At 28.1% G+C, this 24,813-nt stretch overlaps 1 protein-coding gene across 1 annotated transcript in view; it reads left to right on the plus strand.

Annotated features, from left to right (window-relative positions):
• The first annotated feature begins 1,734 nt into the window (after positions 1-1,734).
• Positions 1,735-24,813, plus strand: part of LOC100202622 (fibrillin-1) — a 68,606-nt gene continuing 45,527 nt past the window's right edge. The window contains exons 1-4 of the mRNA XM_065800438.1: positions 1,735-2,049; positions 6,939-7,006; positions 12,517-12,645; positions 16,594-16,737. Of these exons, the coding sequence (XP_065656510.1) occupies positions 2,039-2,049; positions 6,939-7,006; positions 12,517-12,645; positions 16,594-16,737 (352 nt within the window). The 5' untranslated portion in view covers positions 1,735-2,038. The remainder of the gene's footprint in view (positions 2,050-6,938; positions 7,007-12,516; positions 12,646-16,593; positions 16,738-24,813) is intronic.

The raw sequence follows: 24,813 nt of genomic DNA on the forward strand, positions 1-24,813 counted from the left end.
TTTAATCTTTAAAATCAACGTTAAAAAAACTGTCATTATAAACGTTGTTTCAACGTAAATTCAACGTTATTGATACGTTTTTTTGCGTCGAATCAACGTAAATTCAACGTTAGGTTTCAACGTTGTTTGCCGGCTGGGAATCTAAATTAATATTTGAAAGTTCAAAAAAAAATTTTAAAAAGTATTACTTTCCCCGGACTAATTGTAGGGAAAAGGGCAGGTGTTGTTCATTAAATTTTTTGAAAAAAATCTCCTAGATTTTAATTAATTACTAATCCCCAATCTAATAATACATACACTCTTCTTAACAACGTTCCCCGCAGACCCGAAGGAACAAAAGTTATATGGGGGGGGGGGGCAATCCTGCATTAAGGGGACCGAAATAGTTTTTGGGACCTCTTTTTTTTTAGTCATTTTTTCAGTCACATTCAAAATTATTTATTTGAAAAATTATGGGGGGGTGGGGCAAGTGCCCCTCCCCACCCTCCTTTCTCCCACCCGGTTCTACGGGCCTGCCCCGTTCCCCATAAAAAAAAACAAAAAAGCAAATAAATAAATAAAACCTCAATTATCTAATCTATTGACTCCCTCCCCCCTCACAACCATCAATAGTTGGAAAGTTTCTCTACCTATCCCAACAATTACAACACCTTGTGCGTACTCCCAATAATTATTAGGCTCCCTTCCCCTCTCCCCTCCACAATTATGCAGAGGCTAGTATATTACTAAAAAAAATTCTTCCAATTATTATTTTAATATATTAAATATTAATGTTGTTCATTAATGATTTGCAATAGCGAACTATATTTTTAAAATCGCTTATGATGTCATTCCAACAGTTAAAAATCAAAATTGCGTTTAGATAAGTATTTATTTTTTTACTTTAAGAAAAGCATTTTTCTTTGTGAAGCCTTTACTTTTATAGAAATCCAAAAAGTTATATGACTAAACAGTCAATGACAGATGATACGATTACAATTTTAAGTTTTTGCGCTTGATTAAATTCGATTTTCAAGGTAACTTTCACTTTAAAAAATATTTTTGAGTTCTGTAAAATAATGCGTGAATTTTCACTCAATTTAAGAGAAATTCAACCGTCAACTGAAGTGCTTTTTTCTCTAATAGGGATTAAGTCCGTTTTTTTTTCAAAATTAAGATTTTTATTTCAACATTTGGATTCTTTATTGAAAAGATACAAATCTAACTCTGTTAGTAACTATGTTAGTAACAATGTTAATATGAATAAAAACTTTTAATCATCTTTATTTAGGATTGCAAAATTATTGAGATTCAAAGAATACTTCGACTAATCATTAGTTTTTTTTTTGTTTGTTTTTTTCTCAAAGCATGTTGAATGTGATTTAGCTCCTTTTATAAAAACGTTTTTCAATTAAAAAAGGAAATTAAAAAAATGCGCATCCATAAACACTCATTTAACATTTAATTTATATTTGAAGTAATCTATAAAAATTAACTACATTTTTTCAAATTAAGTATTTGGTGGCTAAATAAAAGGTAAAAATAACTGAAAACAACGCCATCTAAATAAAAATAACAACTGACCCTAGCGCCATCTTAAGATAAATAAAACCGTTTATTTTGAAGACAGACATTTAAAGCTTTGTAAATTGGTTTCGGTTTTTAATGATATATTTATATTTAATTTAACTTTGATTAAATTCTAAAATTTAAAAATTTTCAAACTAATTTTCATGACTTTCGAAAATCCGGGTCATTATTTTCAATATCGGGAAAATCTGCGCAGTTGCTTACCCTAATTACACAACAAGACGAAATTAGATAAAAACTTATGAATTGTTTTTACTTATCTCAATAGCAACTAAAGAGCTTAAGTAATCTATAGAACATTTTTTAAAGCCGATATTGTTAACAAATATATAAAAATTCTTTTTGCATGTGTAATCTTCATCTTTAGAATCGGTTTAAGTTTGCTGATTTTATTATACAACAAAGCATACATAAAAAATTTTTTGAACAGTGGACTTTATTACTGAAGCAAAATTAGGTTTTAGTCATTATGAAGCAAAAGTAAGCTTATCAATTTTTCTCTGCCTAATATATATATATATATATATATATATATATATATATATATATATATATATATATATATATATATATAATATCTGTTATTATTGTTATTTTTATTTTTATTATAAAATTAATCATAAAAAACAAGTACGTAACTTTGTTCACTTGACATTTTATATTTATATTTAATAATAACAATTAGTATTAAGCGATGATAACTGGTTACATTTTTGTAACTAATGTATGAGCTTAAATGTTTATTAATATTAGATTGTTTGTCATTTGTAAGATGTTCATTTTACATAAATCTTAACTGTAATTTTTGAAGGCCTAAAAATTAACAAAATTTGAAATCGGTAAATATTTATTAATATTTGCGTTGCTCTCACATCAAGGGTCAAGATAGCAAAAATTTAAGGGTTTTGTGTTTTTTCTGTTATAAATAAATAATCGTCAACCAGTGGAGTGTGTGTCCCGTAAAGATTTAAATGATAGGTTTTCTATCAAATTGTACCAACATTAAACAAACAGCAGACGTTTCTACCTTTGGAGTTATAAAGCATGGTTAGCAAAACAAAGTATGAGATTAGAAAAAAAGAAATTAAATAGTAAATAAGGAGTTATTTTTTGTTAAAAAATCAAAAATAATTAATGAGTCTATCGTAAAGCCAGATAAATGATTAACGAGTTATAAAACATAATTGGTGTATAATGACAAAAGCATTTATCAACTTTTTTTTATCAAAAAGTACATATAACACGGTCATATGCTTCTGAAATTTTAGTCACAATCTATGATGAAGTTTAGTTAGCCCAGTTTTCTTTTTTAGTTATTAGTTCTACTATTAGTATTTCAAGAACTAATCTGATGTTAGTTTCTTAAACAATCGGTTTTAAAGTCAGGTGATATACATTTATAGACGTCTGTACTTTAGAAAACAGTAATGCTGCATCATTTGCTGTTTAGTTTTAGTTAATTTGAAAAACAAAGCATTGACATTGAACTCTGTAGAGAAGGTACTTCTGTGGTGTTCAAAATTAAAAGCGGTCTTTAAACTTCGGTAGAAACACTTTTACCAAATGTCATTTATGTTTATTATTGTGCTCGTATTGTTTGTAAACATATGATTTGTAAACATATGTTTGTAAACATATGAAAAATATATACAGAAACAACATAAACATTGAAGAAATAGTAGTACGATACTTTAAAAGATTTGTTCACATCAAAATCTCCATTACCGTCGACTGACCTATAAATAAAGACGTACTTCCATTCTCGATAGAGAAACAGATAGCCCTAGATCGTTCTAACTTGACTATACTTTATAAAATCTACTTTACATGTTATTACATCTGCTTATGCTGAGAAAACTTTCTGTAAACTAAAAGTTATCAAAAATTATCAGAAATCAACAAAGTAGCTAGTCTAGTATAAATGCAGTAATATTAAATCTTTCTTATCATATTAAAGATAATTGTGAAGTAAAATAACTTAGTAAATTTTAGTTTAGAGTTTAAATTTTAGGTTGTTAAGAGTTTAATGTAAGTAATAGGTATGATAAAAGTCATCTAAAAGCATCACTAAAATGTGTTAATCATAAATGCCATCTTCAGAAAAAAATTAAACCTGTTGCCCCATTCTTAATCTTTCCCCATACCCCATACCCACTACCTTCTCCCCCCACCAAACACTTAACATCAACTTTTTACTGGGTACGGAGGAAAACACTTTGAGGTATACTTGTTCCTATATTTCAACTACTGGTGTGGAAGCATATGCGGATGATATCATACTTTTAGGCTCTACCATCTCTGGTTTCTAAAAGCTTATAAAAACATGCAATAGTTACTGTAATCTAAATTGTATTAAACTAAATGCCGAAAAAACTGATTTCTTGATTTTTCTCTTTACCGATCAGCTACTTCTTCAGCGGTCTAAGTAATCATGCTTTGAAGTCACAAACAATACTCATAAAGATAATTAGGCTGAAAAGTTGTTTTGTGGTACATTTTATACTTTAGGACGGGTGAATAAAAATGAGCAATTGCTTTTACTCAGTAATTGATCAGCTTTACATGAATAAAAACTAAGGAGTTTTGCTTAAATTTTTATTCATATAAAGTTAAGCAAATTACTCAGTAATTGTTCAGCTTTACGTAAATAAAAAGTTAATCAAAATTTATTAAGTTTTTACTCACGTAAAGCTGACCAATTACTAAGTAAAAGCAATTGCTTATTTTTATTCACTCGGCCTTTTATCTTATTTACAAAAGTTTGTTCTTTGGAAATCTGCGCGTGTTTAAATTTAAATTGTTTTAATAATTAATACTAAAAAGCTCATGAAAATATTTATCAAAATAAGTAAATAAAAAATACCTTTAAAACAAAAAATAAAAACTTTCTTGGATCAAAAAAAATCCGCTTAAGCGTCATAAATTTTGCTCTCGAGATACCAACAGTTGGTGCAAGTACTGGACCAAGAGCCAAAACAATCCCTCCAATACAATCTCATTTTGGATAAAGCGTTTACTTCTACCCTTTTTAAAGGATTTAATGGATGAGGATTTGTTAAATAAATGTTTACATTGAAAAACCCAGAACGCAAATGAGGCCCTAAATGGACTCGTATGGTCAAGGTTACCAAAAACTGACATAATCGGCGGGGAAACCATAGAAATGAGTGTATATTAAGCTATTATTCACTTCAATAATGTACACAACGAAATATTGAAGGTTTTAGAAATCTTTGGTATGAAAGGGGAAATTTCAAAAGCTATGCCAACAAATTTAATTCACGCATTAAGCGAAAGGAAAAAAAGTTCACAGATAAAAAAAAAGCGTAGAAAGGGATTTTGAGCCAGAAAAAAACAATTTAGTGATAAAAGGAATAAAAAAGAATTATTAGATTCATATCAAGCTGTTGCTTACTGAGTAGACAACTTAATTATTTGTTTATTTTATTTTCGTTTTGCATTTTTCTCTGTTTTCAATTTTTTTGCATACTTACCATAACTTAAGACATGATAACTCGAGATTTAAGCATTTGAATTGAAATTTTAAAGTTGTGTTTATGTTGCTTTCTTACTCTGGATGACCTTTACATTTTACATACAACACTGAATATTTTGAGAAAATTCAGTTAAGGTGCAAGTTCGTATCAAAGTATGTTTGAAAAAAGTGGTATTTTTACAAAAAGTTCAATAGTTTTTAGAGTATAATGAGTTATGCAAATCCTATCGATCATCTGGAGTATAATATAATACATAAATGAAAAAGGATTTTCCATTTTGCTTTTGTTTTAATAAGTTATGATGTTTCATTCATCAACATCAAAAATGTAAACAGTGAAAATTACAAGTTTTAAAAAAATGTTAAGTAATGATGCTTTAACTACTATTCACTATTATAGAATACTAAACACTATTATAGAATAGTAGTTAAAGCATCACTATTATAATGCACATCTCACATTTTTAAAGGGGATACCTATTTTCTTATTTTCAACCTTAAACTCTTATTCCTTTCATAACTTTAGGCAACTAACTTACATTCTTATTGACATCACATACATAGCTTTGAGTGTTATAAGTTTTATTATTCAAGAATATTGTAAAATTACTGCTAACAATTTGAAGTTTATAATGCATAATCTAATTCACATAATGCATAAACTAATCTAGGTCTTTATGCATAATCTAATCTAGATATTTTTATCCTGTTATTTAAAATGGCCGAGGAGTTCAATTTTTCACCCTCCTATACAGAGGCGCCAAAAACATTTTTTTGGTCTTTGAGATAGTTAACTTCCAGAAATAAAGCAAACTCCATGCATTAATATGTTTATACTTATGTCAAATAAAGATGCTTTGCAAAAAATTGTGATGATTGGATGCTTGGGAACAAAAAAGCCCCAAAATTATGCCCCTCCTGCCCCAAATGTAAGAGCAACAATTTGATGAAATATTTTTTGTACTATTTTCAACTAGACTTATATTCATCGATAAATTTTAAATTTCATACTAAAATATTTTAGTGTTCGAAAATTATGACCATAAAAAGTTTAAACCCCCCTCAATTTGAGGGAGTTGCAAGTTTTATATTGTCATAATTTTTGAACGCTGAGAGATAATACTATGAAACTTAAAATTTATTAATGAATATAAGTCTAGTTGAGAATAGCACAAAAAATATTTCATCAACTTGTTGCTCTCACGTTTAGCGCAAAGGGGCCCAAAATTTTGTGGCTTTTTTGTTCCCAAGCTCCAATCATCGCAATTTTTTGCAAAGCATCCTTATTTGACATAAGTATAAGCATATAAATGTTTGGAGTTTGCTCCATGTCTGGAAGTTAGCTATCTTAAAGACCAAAAAATGCTTTTGGCACCCCTGCTCCTATATATTCTTTTTTAATAATAACTTGTTCACCCATATTTCATGTTACCTTATAATATGGCATATATACATTTTAAATTATTCTATTACTATGATGAGCTTAATAAACCTAAAAGAGACCTAAAATAAAACTGGAAATAGAGTAAAGTTAAAAATGGGCTATGAACATGACAGTGTCCAACTTCTCCCTGCTGCTTTTACACATTACTCCATTACTATTCATGAGAAAAGCTTTTTTTTTGTATAGTTACTTTAGATTAACGCTTAAATAAAACTCAAATAAGTTATTTTAGTTTTATTTAATATATAAATATATATTTTAGTGTTATTTAATAACACTAAAATATATGTTGACAAGAGAGTACTTTGTGTCAGATTTTAGAATATTTTCAAATAATAAAAACAAGGGTTTATTTATGACCACAAATCCCATTATACCTCTTAAAAATAGTAATAATGGAAAGTAAAATTAAAAATATTTTTTTCTTAGAACAACTTGTTGGATTCTTGCATCACTGTTTTTGATTTTTACGCAAGTTATAATTAATTGCTTAGCTGGTAAGAGTATTTCTTTATTGATAAACTAAATTTTTATACTTATAAATTTTAAGTTATTTTGTATTTATTGTAATTAAAAAGAAATTAGAAATTACGCATGTCAACAATAATATTTTTTAGCTATTTTTAAATCTTGCATTTTGTAAACACTTATTTATATTTTTAAAATTATTTCAAATATTAATTTATAGTTTAAATATGTAATTATTTTGTCTGTAAATATTTTTTTAAATCTTATTCATAGTATTTTTCTGAATTTTTTTACAAAAATTTCAATTTGTTTTCTGAATATGTTTAAATAGTATTTTGTAGTTAAAAATTTTCAAATACTCAGAGATAGTTGTGTGAAATTTCAAATTTATTGGTAGTTAAAAATATGGTTAAGAATAATACAAAAATATTTTACTAACTGATTGCTCTCATGTTTGGGACAGAAGTGACTCAAATTTTCAAGACTTTTTTTTTTCCCAGACCCTATTCATTGAAGTTTTTTAGGTGTGCAGTCACACCTGCTTTAGGGATTGTTCATAAGTTAAGCAACACTAAATTTTCATAATAAACAAAACAAAAAAGATCAAAAGTTTTCCCTTGCTAAGCCTTAAGATATTTAAGAAATTAAAATAGCACATCAAGTTTAATGAAAATCGCTGCATAAAAGAACTTAAAATCCCCTACTTCTGTTTTCTTAATAAATTTAGCGTTGCGTAGTTTTTGGATAATTCCTTAAGATAATTTTCACAACAACTTAGAATTAATTATTTATTTTGTTTATGTTTTAAGTTATGTTAAAAAAAATGCGTTGTGTGTTTTTGTTACTCTAAACCAGGAAGGGAAATGATTTTTTTACTCAAAATAAATGGTTTTTAGTTGTTTTTTTTTTGTTTTTTTTTGTTAAAAAAATCTATTACTCTATATATCTATTTATAAAACTTTAAACTTAACATTTTGGATAATCTTTCATTTTTCTACCTTTCTGTTTCAAAAAAGCCAGTGTATTATTATACATTATGTATTTATAATAATACCTTAATTATTAACATTATTTAGTGACACTAGTTTTTTTTATGTAATATTTGGAACTTTTTTTATGTAACATAATCATCTTTTTAGCTTTAATTTTTGTTTTGATTATTTCCATTATCTATTGTATTTTCACTTTAATTTACTTTTATTTTTGTCTTTTTCTTTTATGCAATTGTTATAATATATTGCTAATAGTAATTAAAAATTGTTATTATCTAATCTAGCAATTAATCAACTGGATACCAGTGGTTAATTTAGTTGTTTATTAAGTTTATTTGCTTTATTTTATTTGTAATTAACTTTGAGCATTTTTCAGAAATATATTTTAAATAGTCAATTAAAATAAAAAGTTTTCGGTTTTTAAACTTATTCAAAATAAAGATGCTGTATCAACAACAGCATTATTAGGAAGAAAATGTTATTTTGATTTTAAAAATAAAATCAGTTTTGTCAAGTTAAAAAAAGGGAGTTTTATAAGCTAATCTTTTATAAGCAAATACTGATTATTACTGAACCATGTTTGATTTTTACTAAACCATGAATTTTTCATTAGTAATCAATTTTCATTTCCAATAACTTCTAAGGGTACCGCAAGGTTTTATCTTTGGTCCTGTATTGTTTCTTATTTACTTTAAAAATCTTCCTGACATTCTTACATCTAAAGTGACTCTATTTGGTGAACTCAACTTTAGACTCCTGTTTTGACAAAAAATCTTTTCTTTTCAATCACTTAGAACAGCAGCGGATCTTGAATCTGATCTCACTTCTGTAACAGATTTGGGCTTCCTATGAATTTTAACTCCTACAAAACTCAGGTGTTTACTGCAAGCGACTATAGTAATACTCAGTGTTGATGGGTACTCACCTTTGATTCGCAAAGACTCCAATAGTCACATGCTTGGCTTGGGGTATATATACCCATCAATTCACCTATTTGTCATGAAATCAGGTTCTAATCCTTTAACTATTCTTTTATGTGCTTCTGCTCAGCACCACTTCACTCTATCACCTTTCTCTTTGTTCTTTATCGTTCTCCTTCTTCCCAAGAATGCACTCTTTTAGATGTAATTTTTGATCAAATTGACCATGCCTTCTCTCTTTACCCCTCTGCTAATATTATTGTTATTGGTGACTTTAATGCTCATCAGACTGATTTGCTTGGCTCTTATGCCACTTACTCTGCCGGTACTAAAGCCTATAACTTGTGCATTTCTCAATCACTTACTCAAATAGTTAACTTTGTAACTTATTTTCCTGACAGCCCTAATCATTTACCTTTTCTCCTTGATTTATGTCTGGTCTCTGATCCTAGCTTGTTTTTAGTTTCCCTTTTTATCCTTTTGGTGATTCTAACCATGCAATGATCTCTTTAAATCTTTTATCTCCTACTTCCTTTTCGGACTCACCCTATCATCACACTTTTTACTACTATCCTAAAGCTGACTGGGATTCTTTCGTGATTTTCTTTTTGAGGGTCCTTGGGCATATGTCTTTTCCCTCTCAGTTAAAAAATGCGCCTCCTATGTAACTTCCTATATTCAGGCAGAAATGGAAGCTTTTATTTCTTCTTGTCGGTTTCAAGTCAAGCCTCATTTACACCATGGTTTTCACCCTCTTTTGCAGCTGCTATATCTAATAGTAATCATTTTTTTCATCTTTTTCAAAATAACTCTCTTAGGACCAAACAGCTATTCCATTCCATCTCTCATTCATTGACTTATTACCTCTCCCAAGGATAAGGCAGAACTATTTGCAAAGAACTTTTCTTCTAATTTAACTCTTGAATCTTATGGCCATTCTCTTCCTTCATTCCAATTAAGCAGGTTAACACATTGATAGACATTCAAATTACTCCAGCTTTCGTTGCTAAAGTCACATCTCGAATAAACTCTTCTACAGCTTGTGGTCCAGACATCATTCCTGTAATAGTCTTGTAAAATTTACTCCAGCTCTCTTCATTTCTCTTTAAACTATTTATTAAGTGCTTGTTTCCTTCCTGCTGAAAAATGGCATCTGTTGTCCCAATTTTAAAAAACTCAAGTGAACATTCTGACCCCTCCAATTATTGTCTGATCAGTTTTCTTTCTGTTATCAGCAAGGTCTTTGAGTCCTTAATAAACAAATTCATATCCCATTTTGAATCAAATAACTTACTGTCACACAATCAATACGGTTTTTGATCCTCTCGCTCTATGACTGACTGCCTAACTGCTGTGACAGAAAGATTTTATGCTACATTAGATGGAGACAGAAAGGCTAGGGTTATTGCTTTTGACATATCTAATGCCTTTGACAAAGTTTGGCATGCTTGGTCTTCTCCATAAGCTTGTTTCATATGGTGTACTGGTAAAGTTTTTGAGATTATCAAATTGTTTCTTCCTAACTGCTTTATTAAAGTCATCCTCGAAGGCTAACACTCTTCTTTATTTCCAGTAATTTCTTGGATACCTCAAGGTTCTATCCTTAATCCTCTTTAATTTTTTATTTACTTTAATGATCTTCCTGATAACCTTGCATCTAAAGTAGCTTTTTTTGCTGATGACTCAACTTTATATTCCTGTCTTGACAAAAAGTCTTTTCTTTTCGATCACTTAGAACAGGCAGCTGATCTTGAATCTAATCTCACTTCTGTAACTTATTGGGGCTTACAGTGGCTTGTAAATTTTAACTCCAACAAAACTCAGTTATTTATTGCAAACAACTATCACAATACTGTCAACCTTCTTATATTAATGAATGGCAACCTTCTTACCGAGTCCTCTTCTTTACGTCTTCTGGGATTGTTTACTACTGACTTTTCATGGAATATCATATATACAATCGATTGCTATCATCTGCTAAGGTTGCTTCTCTTTATTGTACTCATCATTTTCTTTCTCTTAATTCCATTCTCTACCTCTACAAATCTCTTATTTGTCCCTGTATGGAGTACTGTTGTCATATTTAGACTGGTTCTTCTAATAATGCTCTTTCTCTTCTAGACAAGGTCCAAAAATGCATTGTAAACGTAGTTAGACCTGCTCTATCTGCTAAGCTTTTGCCTCTTTCCCATTGTCGTAAAGTTGCATCTTTTTTTATTTTCTACAAATACTATCATGGTTGCTGCTCAAAGGAATTATTATATCTAGTTTCATCAACTAAAAATCATTCTTGCTTTACTCATCATTCAGCAAAGTCTCATTGTTTTACTGTATTTGTCCCTGCATGCTCTAAAAAATTTTAATCGTCTAGTTTTTTTCCCCATTTAAATTTCTTAAAATCTTCATATTTTCCTGACTCATTCAACTGACTCAAGACAACCTTCAACTTTTCAAGTTTTTTGTCAACCTTGCTCTTTAACTCTTTTTTTTCTTTCTTGTAACTCTCAACTTACTAGTGGTTGCTTGCAGCCTTGTTGGGAGTAAAGCAGAATTTAAAAAAAAAAAGGATTCTTTATCTAAAGTTGAACAACAACTTTTAAAAATACAATTGCGTAACAGTTGCTATTTCCTCATTGTAACAAATTATAAACAGTGCAATATATGTAGTGTTCTTTTTGTTTGAAATTTCTTTTTGTTAAATAATGTTTATTTTTGTTTATTTTTACTTTCAGGTTTTTTAAATATTTTCGTTTAAATGTAAGGTTCTTTTAGTGTAGTTTTTATTCTCAGAAACAATTTGTCAAGCAAATGAGTCAAGTGTTAAGATGTTAAAAGAAGCCCAATCTAGAAAGCTCTTTGCAGGCGCGATCCATTTAACCAGTTTGTTTTAGTTGAATAGAAAAAACTGAAGGAGATCCTGAACTGGTCTACTTGATGCTATTTTTTTTGGAGGAAATTTCTAAAAAGGTGCAATGATGATATTGTTCTACTAAAGTACTGTTGTTGTAATGCTAAGACAACAAACTTGCTGGCTTGTAAGAATGCCTAGATATTGCTAAGTCTGAATTTGAATTCTAGGCAAATGTTTTTAAAGCCAGCTGCAGAGGCTTGTGTTGTTGTATATAAATATAAAAATCGAAATTTACTATAAAGTTTATATATTAACGGTATTTCCATTTTTTTGCGCTTCCCTATTACAAGGTGCCAGTGGTCAGAGACTCACTAGGAAAATGCTGGCAACATCAATGTAAGTTACAATTTACTCATAAAAAGTTAGCAAAACTAAGTAAATTTAAATTTAGAGTAAAACACTAAAAAAAGTATAAAACGAGTTTAAAAAAGCGTCACTTTATGTCATCTCATATGGATATCAGAGACTCAATGCGACAATCAATTTTTGAGTAGCAATTTGATTTCTTTTTTTCTTTTTTTATTATTATATTATTATACTAACTGCAAAATTGATAAATTCGGAATCAGTAAAAATAATAAGTAAAAGTAGGGAAAAAATAATTATTTTTTAAATTTAGTTTTTATTATTATATTAAATCTTTTTTTTACAAACTTTGTTTATTTATTTTGTTTTATTTATTTATTTGTTTATTTATTTGAGTCATTTCTTTTTAGCAGGGACAGATTGCCAAGGTTATTCTGGATGTGGTAAATACGCAAAATGTACAAACACTTCAGGCTTAATTACATGCCAGTGTCCAACTGGTAATTTTAACCAAGATAGTAATTCATCTGTGTGCGATGGTTAGTTTAAATTTTTTTAAGCTTTATAAATGCTATTGTTTTAGAAATTTTACATGCCTTTTGGAATGTTGCATATGGATATACAAAGCTCATAAAGTTTTCTCAAGAATATTTTTAGTAGGTGACACAAAATGCTATTTTTACATGACATAGATGCCAAACAAAAAGCAAATAACTACTTGAAATGCAATAACTTTATGTTTAATAGTAACTGCATTATCATAAAAAAAATACCGCAGAGTAAAATATAAAACAGCCCACTTTCTCGCAAACTATATGGAATTTACTCCTATTTGATTAATTCCTGTTCACTTATATGCAATATTGAATAGTAAACATATGTTTAACAAGAAAATTGTTGACAATACTCTTTATATATTTAAATTTTTTTTATACTTTATGTTTCCAAATGGAAAAAACAACAAATGTTTTTGTTTATGAATTGTGTTAAAAGTGACTGGAAAGCTGTTTAGGGCAAGATTGCTCGGAAACTTTACTTTAAATATATGAAAAGGTGTAAACATTTTTGATTTTTAAGGAGATAATGTAGTGCGCTCTTATTGTAAATTTAAAGAAATTAATAAAATAAATCTGGATAATCATGTTTTTCTGGTGGTATTAAAATCATATCTAGAATGAAGTGAAGAAAAAACTTTCAAAATTTTTAACTTTATTCAAACTTGTAAAGAATCTTGTTAACCTATTTTTTAAAGCATTTTGGCAATTTAATATTTTTTTCCTAAAAATGAACTAGTTCTAGTGTAATAGGCCACTGTGTACTTTATGTGCACAGACATAATAGAAGCTATTTTTTGCTAATAACTTGTTCTTTATCAAGCTTTATCATACTGAAAATGTATCCATCCCACGATATAGCACTTCAAAGAGTATATAAAACACCGAACCTGAATTTACAGACCGGCTCAAAATAAAGTTAGACAATATATATATATATATATATATATATATATATATATATATATATATATATATATATATATATATATATATATATATATATATATATATATACATATATACATACATACATATATATATATATATATATATATATATATATATATATATATATATATATATATATATACATATATACATACATACATATATATATATATATATATATATATATATATATATATATATATATATATATATATATATATATATATATATATTTGTATATATACTATGATGAATTTTGTTTAAATATTTCAATTTTCAATTCAAAGCAATTATCCATTAAATATATAATTAATTTTTTATAATGATAAAAGTTTTATATAACTCTCTAAAAATTCATCTCATTAGAGCCTATAAGTTTTCTATATTGGATATACCAAATTCTTCTATATTGGATCAAATTAGGATATATCTCTAACATCTCTTCACTGCAATTGTTAATATTGGTGTTTACAAATTATGTCCATTTGTACATATCCCTGCAAGCAAATTTTTTTTTTATAACACTTGCATCTTTTTATACTGCAATCATTATACCACATACACCCACTACACCCACATACAAATCAACAATACAAACCCAATAGTTTGATTGAGTTGAACCAAGTACCACAAAACAATCCTTGATACTGATTTTGTGTTCATCTGATCTTTTTCCAGTTTGTATGTTATGAATGTTCATTCTTTCTTTAGTTAAACAAGTTCCTCAACTACAGTGGTATTTAGGCTATGGGGCTATCATTAAATAAAATAAAAAAAGATCAAGTCAGAATTTCTTTTCATGTTATCTTTCCTTTGGTTTGTGTTTAATGTGTTTGTTTAAGTAGAACAAAGCTATTTTTAACTGCATTGTCATAAGATGATAAAAGAGTATTTTCCATCATCTAACACACCTTAAAAAGTTATACTTTGCCAAAGTTTGATCAGATTAGTCAGCGACATTCATAAAATGGTTGTTGCAATGAATTAGTAATAGTTTTTTGACCAAGATATCATTCCACTTGTAATCAATTTTCTTTTTGAGCTTTACCTCAACATAACCATTAGCACAACCAAGTGATAATAGCATATGATAACTCTATTGTCTACCCATTGAACTGACAAAATTTCATCATTGTCCTCGCAACGTATGTCTTCTTGATTCTTCTTTTCACAGTTTGTATATGTAAATGTAATGCATTTTATTGAAGCTGCACCGAGCAGTGAATGCCTTAAAGATGCATATTAAGTTAAAAAGAGTGTAGCAGAGTGAAATAAAAGTACAAAAAGTTGTTCATTGAAAAACAAAGAGCCTCTAAATAGTAAAAAAAAAAAATACTTCTCACAAATTGATATGTGCCTAATGGTACAGTATGATCACAAGAAGACCAACAGCTTCTATCGAAGACTGGTATCCCACAAGGCTATCTACATTGGGTGTGCACAGGTGTGTATTTTTTTGTTAAAGTGTCCTGTTCTGTTTCCCAAAGGGATTTTTCTTAGGGTATCCCATCAGTAGGATTGCCACAGACCTATGTATTGGTACTAAGACAACAAGACACTTAGTGAAGTTCAGTATAACTTGCATACAATTTTAAGTGGTTATTTGACAAGAGTGACAGTCAGTCCACATTTTACCATATTTCATACTCTCAGGAAATCCTTTGCAATTTTCTGTTACTGTACCCCAAGATAAAGTGTTTTCTTTTTATAAAGCTTTTACTAAGTGAAATGAAGTATAGAAATTGTCAAAATATACATGATATCCTTGGTTGAGCAGGGGGTTGCATAATTCCATAACATTTTGAACCCAAGACACAAGGGGTCTTATAACTTGTAATGTTACTTTTTCCTGTGTAAACTTTGAAATCTCAAGTGTAACTTGTTTTGGATTCTACAACTGCTCACAATTTAATTCCAAGTTTAACAGGTTTGTTTTTGATACATTGAAAAATTCCAGAACAATGTTTCGATTTGACCAAACGTTTATCAAATGTTACGTTTTAGTTTTTTTAAGTAAGTGGCTGAGTATTTGGCAGTCTTTATAATTCTGGAGCTGTGTTTTATACACTTTTTAATATTAGAATTGCTTTTATATTGGAAAAAAACATTTTTAGCATATAATTTTTACAAGTTTTTGTTTATGTATATATTTAATTTCTGAATTTTTTCTTTTTGCTGACTGTAGTCAAGTCATTAATTAAGATGTCAAATATCAAAAATTTTTGTCCCAGCCCTAAATATATTATATATATATATATACATAAAAAGCACTTGTCAAACTTTTTTCATTTTACACTGTGTTTCATCAATTACTCGGCAAAAGGAAAAAAAAATTAGATTATTAGATTATTTGATTTACTATTAGATTTGATACTATTAGGTTTTAATTTTTAAATTAATTTGTGCCCTACCTTAACTTTTTTTTGATATTTGTGCCCTACTGTTCATCAATTAGTTGATATCGATGCCATTAAGTTTTTACTAGCAAAAACACAGTACAAAGTTTTTATTCAAATATTTCAAAGTTTTTATTTTATCAAAAAAATATTCTGTAAAAATTAAACCCACCATGACCCTGAATGTATCAAGCTCAACAATATTTTTTTGTGCAGTGGTCTTGTTTGTCAATGTTACTAAGCGCAAGGGTCAAGAGAAAGGTATAACAACAATTGAGAAAAAAAGTTAGTAGCCTCATTGACTTTTGTGTCCTCTTCCTCTAGACCTAGGGAAGGTGAATATACAAAAAAATAAATAAAAATAATATCAGATAGATGTTTAATGGTGAATTAAAAGTATATTACTCAATATTCTTTTTTTTTTTTTTACCATCTAGCATCTAAAGAGTCTAATTTTTTTTGATAGCGATAATTATGGCCATAATAAACATGATAACAATAATGATGATGGTTATTTTATGATGATTAACTTAAAGTTAAGCAAATAATAATTAATTAAGAAAATTATAATTGTAATTGTTTTTAGATATCAATGAATGCTTTGTGTATACTGCAGGCACTCGATGCCCTCCAAGAACTCAATGCTTAAATACAATTGGAAGTTATTTGTGTGGATGTCTTCCTGGTTATAGAATGGTTGGTAGTTTAACAAATGCAACTGTTTGTGAAGGTAGGTAATTTTTCAATTTTATTTATAAAAATAGTTTGTTATTATTGTATAATTATTTAGTATTCTTACATAATATTTTATACATATTTAAATTAAATGTTTTATATTATTTATGTTCTCATTATATATTTACACATTGTTTGCATGTTATTTAACTATTAAAGTATTTCATATTTTTTATTTTATATATTTGTTATTTTTATTTTTTATTTATTATATTTATTTGTAGTTAAACTCATGCAATTTAATCTGAGAAAGTATTTCACACAATTTATATGCTCATTTTGTTATAAGTACTTCATACTTATAATTATAATGTTTAATTATAATATTTTATTTGAAATAATTATAACATTTAATTTGAAATAATTATAATATTTAATTTGAAATAATTATAATATTTAATTTGAAATAATTATAATATTTAATTTGAAATAATTATAATATTTAATTCGAAATAATTATAATATTTAATTTGAAATAATTAAAATATATAATTTGAAATAAAATAATGGTAGTTAAATAAAAATGATAAATTTAAAAACAGCTGATTACATAAATCTAGATAAACAATAAAATTTTAAAGCATTTTGAAGTTTATGAAAATAATAATTTTTTTTGAAATTTATTTAAGGAAAAACTATTTTCAATATCCAAATGTTGTTTTGCATAAATATGTTGATCTAGAAAAACTTTTGTTGTTCATCACTAAACAAAACTCAATTTTACAAAAATAATGCATGGTTTTAGTATGCCTTGGTTACCCAAGGCATACTAAAACCTTAACAGTTTTTCAATACTATGGAAAAAAAATGCTGTTAAAGTGTTTATTGAATCATAAAGCAATTAAATCTGTTTATTAATTCATTAATTAAAAAGAATAAGTTACTGGTTAATTATGATTTTAAAAATACAGTTGTTAAAGAAGCATTCCAATTTTTAAAAAAGAAATATTAAAAAAATAAAAAGCGCCTATCCAAAATGTTTCACTATTTTCAAATATTATTAAAAAAAAATACTTTAAATATTTTGTATCAAAACATTTTTTTTTGCCCTTTGGTTTTTTAGTTATTTTCTTTTGAGTTATTTTTGTCTCTCAACTAAATATGCATGGCTTGTTATTGTTATATAATGACTTTCTAAAATTGTAAAGTTCTATTCTACCTGTAAGTTATTGATTTTAAAGTTAGATTATTGTGAAAAATTTTTTAATAATGATTGTTTTTCTATTTATGTTTATGTGAAAAAAAAAATTTTTCATGATAATTACTCTTATTATTAGGGACATGCTTTTCTTAATCTTTGTATGTCCTTTTTTGTAGATACTGCACATGTACTTTACCAAAGAAATCTAATGTTGACATATACATTTTTTTAAAATCTAACTACTGTAGTGGGGATATGGGGTATATGTATATAAATATGTACATTTATAGCAAAAAAAATGCAGTACTAAATAATTTAGTAAAATTAAAAATTTTTTAATAATTTAGTAAAATTAAAAAAACAAACATTTAATGAGTGATATATTTAAAGTATCAATATATAAAAATCATTCTTATACACAAGTCTCAATTAAAATATATATATATTTAAAAATAAAATTAAAAAGTTCTCAAAGTTATTTTTTGAAGAAAGTCAATATCAAACTAAAAAAAACACTTTATAACTCAAGATGTTCATTTTGTTTACTACATCTCCAAATACAAAATCATTGAGAAAGCAAATCATCAAGTCAAAAGAAGTTTCATCAGTTTAAACATTTAATCTCTATTGGTCCATTTCTAATGTGCACTATGCACAATGTTGATCTTTCATAACAGCACCATGAGAATCTAAATTTCTGCACTCATGTAAACAAAAAACTTAAAGTTTTTCTAGAGATTTTGGTAATACCAGTTTCAACTTTTATCTTTAGAAATGCAGCAGTTTTTAAGGGCAGCTTGGTCAATACATCTATTTTCTCTTTTTGTAGTTTTTCAGTTTCTTTCTTATCCAAATCAACAGTCATGCATAACAAAGAGCTGTTTCTTCTGTTCTTACATTGTCCCAGAAATCAGTAAAGTCAGGTGTCTTCTCCACATTTATTCGTACTTGCAAATGTGATTTTTGTTTCTCCAACCAAACTTGATGAGAGGAAAAAAATATCAATGATAATAATAGAATATTAATAACTTTAATATAAGAAAATAAAATAAATAAAATAAAAATTATAAATTTGTAGCTTAAAATTGTTAATTTTTATCTTTTATTAAAACATAGACTATTCAAAACAAAACTTTGTAATTTTATTTTTATTTTTTTTAAATTGCTTCCAAATTTTATACTTATGGTTACTTCAGCAACAACATTTGAAACACACTTGTTGACACTACTGTTTAAAAAAAAAAAATCTATTGTTATTAAAAAATTTTTTTTTTACTTGAGAAAGCATTGTTGAGAAACTTACTTGAGAAAATATTGTTTTGTCAATCACCAAAGTGTCATAAAATATTTGTATTTGCTCTATACAGGTAAAAAAAAGTGTTTCAAATTAATTTGCTTTAAAAAGATCACATCCTGTATTTGATTATTTTTTGACAAATAATGACATGCCCTTAAATTTCACATGTGAGAATCCGCTTACCAAGTGCTTCATGAACCATCACAAATATTGTATGGATACATTAAATATTTAACTTTTGGAGTATGAAATTAGAAATTTAAGTAATCAAATAAGTTTGCAAATATGGGTAAAAACAAAATCAAAAGAGACTCGTTCTAACGTTTATTGTAATATTTAGAAAGTCTGGGTCATTAAGTGTATTATCATTAAAAGCACACCAACTAGCTGTTAAATATTTGGGCCACGCATATATAAAAATTGATCAAACTAGAGTATATTATCAAATGATTATTAAAAGTATATGATGCGATTGTCAAAAATATTTTTCTTATCAACATTGTTACCAGGAATTTAAAAAAAAACTATTTCTTTGGGTTACATTTTGAGTTAAAATATAACCTCAAAAAAGAAAAATCTTAAGAAAGTTATTGATAAAAAGTTGCACCTTAATGGATTTAAAACATCTAAGTCATTATAATAAACTTCTATTTTTGAAAAAAAGTCTTTATATATAGCAGGCCTTGTTTGGCCAGGCCAGTTATCTTCCTTTTTCAAAAAAAAGGAAGATAACTTTGCTCAGTGATAAAATCATCGAGATATGATGTTGGAACAATGACTGACTGGATTCCAGGTTTCTCAAACACCATATATTCTTTTTCTAGAACGGTAAAATATAGCAATTTGTTAAGGATGTTGTTCTTAACGTTGGCATCTAGATCCCTATCAGCAAGAGACAAAACCACAAACTGGGGAGCTAGATACCAAGTGTGCCGTGGAAGGCTTTTGTTGAAAACTTTCCCAATCTCTGCATAGGCTTTGTAATCATCTGACATTTCATAAAAGCTCTAAGGTCATTTGAAGGAACTTGAGTTGGAAAAATACAATGCAATTTGTAGCAGTGTTTATGTTCTTGAGAGTAGCAGGCACGACTGTTTTTGAATCATTTAGATGGTAGTTCTGTGTCATCTGCAGGACAAGAAGGTAAAGACAATCGCTCATAAACCTGGCCTCATGATGAGCTCCTGGCTGCTTAAAGAAGAAATTAGGTATATCTGCACCCAGGAAGTAAGCCAGTAGCTGGCAAAAACACTTGTAGTCTCCTCTTTGGAAAATGTTTCACTGAAGTGCTGTGGTGTAAAGTTCTTTAGTTTCAACTGCAAGTTGGTGCAAGAGAGTATGTGGTCTAAATGTATCCTGAGACCATTCAACTTTGACAATTCTTTTGAGTTTATTAACCTCTCTATGTATTTGCGGCCATAGCTTCTGAAGCAAAACATAGACGGGCATTTCCAAAAAATCACGCACGGAACATTGCATCTGTTGCATTAATTGTTTTGAAAATAATGCAATTTTGTAATAACCGACTTTTATTTAATTGACATCTATGTATATATTACCTATACAAAGTATGTTAGCTACGGGTTGCTTCATTATAGAATAAATTAATTTTTTAATGGAGTCATGCATGGAACAGAAAAAATCAAAAAATCAAAAATTAATAAATGAACCCTATTTTCTCTGAAAATGTATTAGTGACGAGTGTTTTGTTTTTTATAGGTAATAATACAAGCATTCTTAAAGATTATTACAAAGTTACAGAATTCAACAATGTATCTTTGCTCCACAGTAGTAATTTAAACCAAAATCACGCACGGACAAAAAAAAAGTAACAAACAGAACAAAACATTAGTCATTTTTGGATTGTATTTTTAAAAATAAATCAATTGCAACTATCATAAATAGCATATATATCAATACTAATTAATTAAATACATGTTTGATTAAAAAACAATACTTTAATGTATTATATTAAAGATAAATAATGTATTATATAGTTAATATATTATATTAAAGATAAGAAAAATATATCACATTTTTAAAAATAGGTGAAGTTGTAACACTTTGGCTTGATAATAATGTGTCCACGGTTATCGAAGTGTGGTTGCGGTACCAACGGTTTTAGCTCACACAAGTCATTTCAGGAGAGGTCGTCTACAGATGGGTACCTTAAAATGAGCTCGTTTTGTTCTTTTAGAAATTTAATATGTGCCATATTATATAAAATTTCTAATACTTTGGCAAGGTATGTCTTTGCTCTACCAGCAGAACACAATTCTAGAAAGACAAATATACCTGGGGATATAGTATTAAATTTGTACATTTCAGATATAGATGATACAGCGTTTATCAATAATGAAGATGCTGAATTTTTAACAATGTTTACCATTTCTGATTGATTACAAATTGCCATAAAAGCACCATCAATATTAAAAAGAAAAGAGTGGTGCCAACAAATACCTTTGACTTTAAACTTATCTTTGAGAAGCGTCTCATCGATCTCACTTTGGTTTGCGGTAATACACTCATTTATAATCGAGATGATGTAAAAAAATGAAAATTTAATAATCAAAAGTTTCTTATCTACAAGCTTCATTTTGAGGTTTTTTCTCTAAATAATGACTTACATTAATTTTGGTATTTTTTTCACTTGCAATGCTCACAAAATCTTCTAAACTACGACAATATCATTTTCCAGATTTTACTGTTGTCCAAACCATTCTTTTTATTTCTCCACCTATGCCATCAACTGTCCCCTTTCCATGTGATGTTGCAAAAAATGACCAACGAATCTCAACAAGATCAGATGATAATTTGTACAAGTTATTCATGGCTGTCATGACATAAGAGTTTTTGAATTGAGATGAAGGACCATCAGTGAAAAAGTGTAATTTACAAATATTATGATAACGACTTAATAATTGTTTGATAATGAACAAGACGGCATATTTATCATGAAGTAAACGATTGGATACAATGGCATAGGAATGTGTATTGTTCTTGCTCCAAACTGCATCAGTGAATACTGTTAGTTGCTGATGAACCCAGTAAGCAGATTGAATTTCACTTTGCTCCATTATGGTGTAATTTTCACAGAAATTCATCTGATTTTAGAAGAATTAAAAATATAAATAGATGAATAGTTAGTTTATAAATATAAAAAAAATTTTAATACAAAATTATTAAATTTTTTTATTGTACTACAAATAAAATTACAGTTTTACTTACGTATAATCAGTTCATTTTCTGATACATTATACGCACACCTCTAACAAAGATGTTAGTGGTTGTTCAATTTTCTGCGCATTTTCTGAGGACCATTGGTCAAAAACAAAGAGGGGTTTGTTTGAATCGTCACCTAATGAGTCTATTACAATAGAAACATATTCATCAAACTTTGGCAACCCACAGTTCGCTTTACATTTCATAAACATGCAAGATTAGTTGTTTTGATTACACACAGATCTGTCAACTATGTCTGACATAATATTAAATTTTTTTTGAAGGGCATTTGTTAACAACCTGAAATTTTCATGGTATATGCAAAGACAAATATCGTGGGGAAGATCATTTACTACCTTGACATAGAATGGCCGCAGATCGTAAAACTTAGATTTCCCCACTTTTCAATTAATATGCTCACTTTTACAAAAGTGAGTATGTTTCTCCATATGGTCATCAGCATGTGACGAATTTGTTTCTAAAAGAAAACAAAAATTGTTTACAAAAACTGAAAACCTTATTAAATAAAATGCGAGTCCTACATAAAAACGATGTGTCATACCTTCTCTTTTGTTTTCTTATTAATAGCAACATCTTTGCGTCCTGGAGCCATTCTACTAATATCTTCTCGCAAATAAAAATCAAGAACTTTGCACTTATCATCGTTCAAACCGGCGTAGTTAGGGCCTGATTCTGAAATATCAGAAAGTAGTATGTTTTCACGTTTACAAACTTCTTTTAAAAGGTATTTTCTTTTGTTTAAATCGGCAGGTAATGCTGAATTAATTTAAGTGCCTTTTCAAAGCTCTGCGGAGATAAAAAGGATTGTTCAATTTCAGATGTAGATTGGTTCATCTCTCGCTTTCGCTTCTTTCTTTAGCAATCTTTTCGACGTACTTCCTCTTTTTCCTTTTCGCTCATGTTAGCTCTTTTATTTTTCATTCTATTAGTTTCAGCAATCCAATATTCTGGATGTTTCTTTCTAAATTTTTTCTGAACTATTGAATGCTTAACTTTGTTCATTTTAATTCTAAATTCTTTTAAGCAACTGTTATCAATCTAACTAATTTATACTCAAACTAATTAATTAGCAAATATGCGATTCAAACGTTATAAAGCCAAAGGAAAATAATTATCACGCACGGATGAATATTTGCCCGTGCGTGATATGTCTGTACGTGATGCAAAAAAACAATGCTAAAATGTCATAAAAGAAAAAAAATACTTTTGCCATTCAATTCAGTATCCTAAAAATACACAAAGTAAAAAAAATCACTTTCATTGAAACTTTTTATCACTTCTTTTTCTAAATAATTAGATCTTTTAAATCACGCATGGAAATTCAAAATGCCGTTCTATTTGGCATAAAATCTAAGATACCTCCAAGATACCTTTATCTTTAAGACTCAAAAAAATCTGAGCCATGAAATCAATTTTAAATATTATAATCACATGTAATGAGAATTTTTATTTTTTATCTCAAAAAATTTATTTATTTATTGCGAAGTTTGAATAATTAAAACATGAAGAAAAACTTGTTTTCTATAATTTTTTCTTTTGGATAATCAAAATATCACCTATTTTCTTTTGAATTTCATCTTCCGAATTAAAAAAATATTCGTTTTAAAATTTCATTTTTTTTGACTCACTGGAATGTAAATGCCTAGAGGTATTTGCTTGGACTTTTTGTTGTACCAAAAACAAGTTCCATGACATGAGACACATGCCTCTCATATAAGTGATGCCTGCACATTACCCAGAAAACAGGCCTCCCCAAAGCATAAACAATAACATTCTTTAAAGCTCCATTGTTCTTTCCTGTGTTAGCTGTGGTGTCAACACTAGCCCTAATGATTTGATCTGATAGCTCATATATTGATTACTATTATGACCTGATAGATCTGACAGTATTCAAGGATATTTTGAATGGCTACAGCCTGGTTGCTTCTCTTGGAGCTTTTTATTTTTAAAATGCTAAGCAGAAAATCTAAAGGGTCAGTTTCTGGAGAAGAAATGCTTAAACCTATCTTTTCCTGACTTGTGGAAATTGCTTCTTCACTGATGTACTGTCTTACAATTTTAGTGTCAAAGTGAATGAAGACTTTAAGCCTCCTACTTCGTCCATGTTCTGCTCTCGGATGATTTGGGCTTCTGACTCTACTCCAGTGCGTGCTTTACTGATCAGTGTTGATCTTGAGATCTTCAACTCCTCAATGTTAATACCTCCAGCTTTATAAAGAGAGGATCCAATTATTTAGGAGTTCATGCACACTTAGCTGAACACTAACTTTTACTTCCCCTGAAATCTTTTGGGTCTTTGTAGGAGGCATAAAAGCTTTGTCAGTGTCTGGAAGGCTATCGTTTTCTGTGTACCAGGAAACTTCAATTTCTCTTTGTTCTAGTTCTTCTAC

This window comes from Hydra vulgaris, chromosome 06 (assembly GCF_038396675.1).
Source record: "Hydra vulgaris chromosome 06, alternate assembly HydraT2T_AEP".
In the NCBI taxonomy this organism is placed as follows: Eukaryota; Metazoa; Cnidaria; class Hydrozoa; order Anthoathecata; family Hydridae; genus Hydra; species Hydra vulgaris.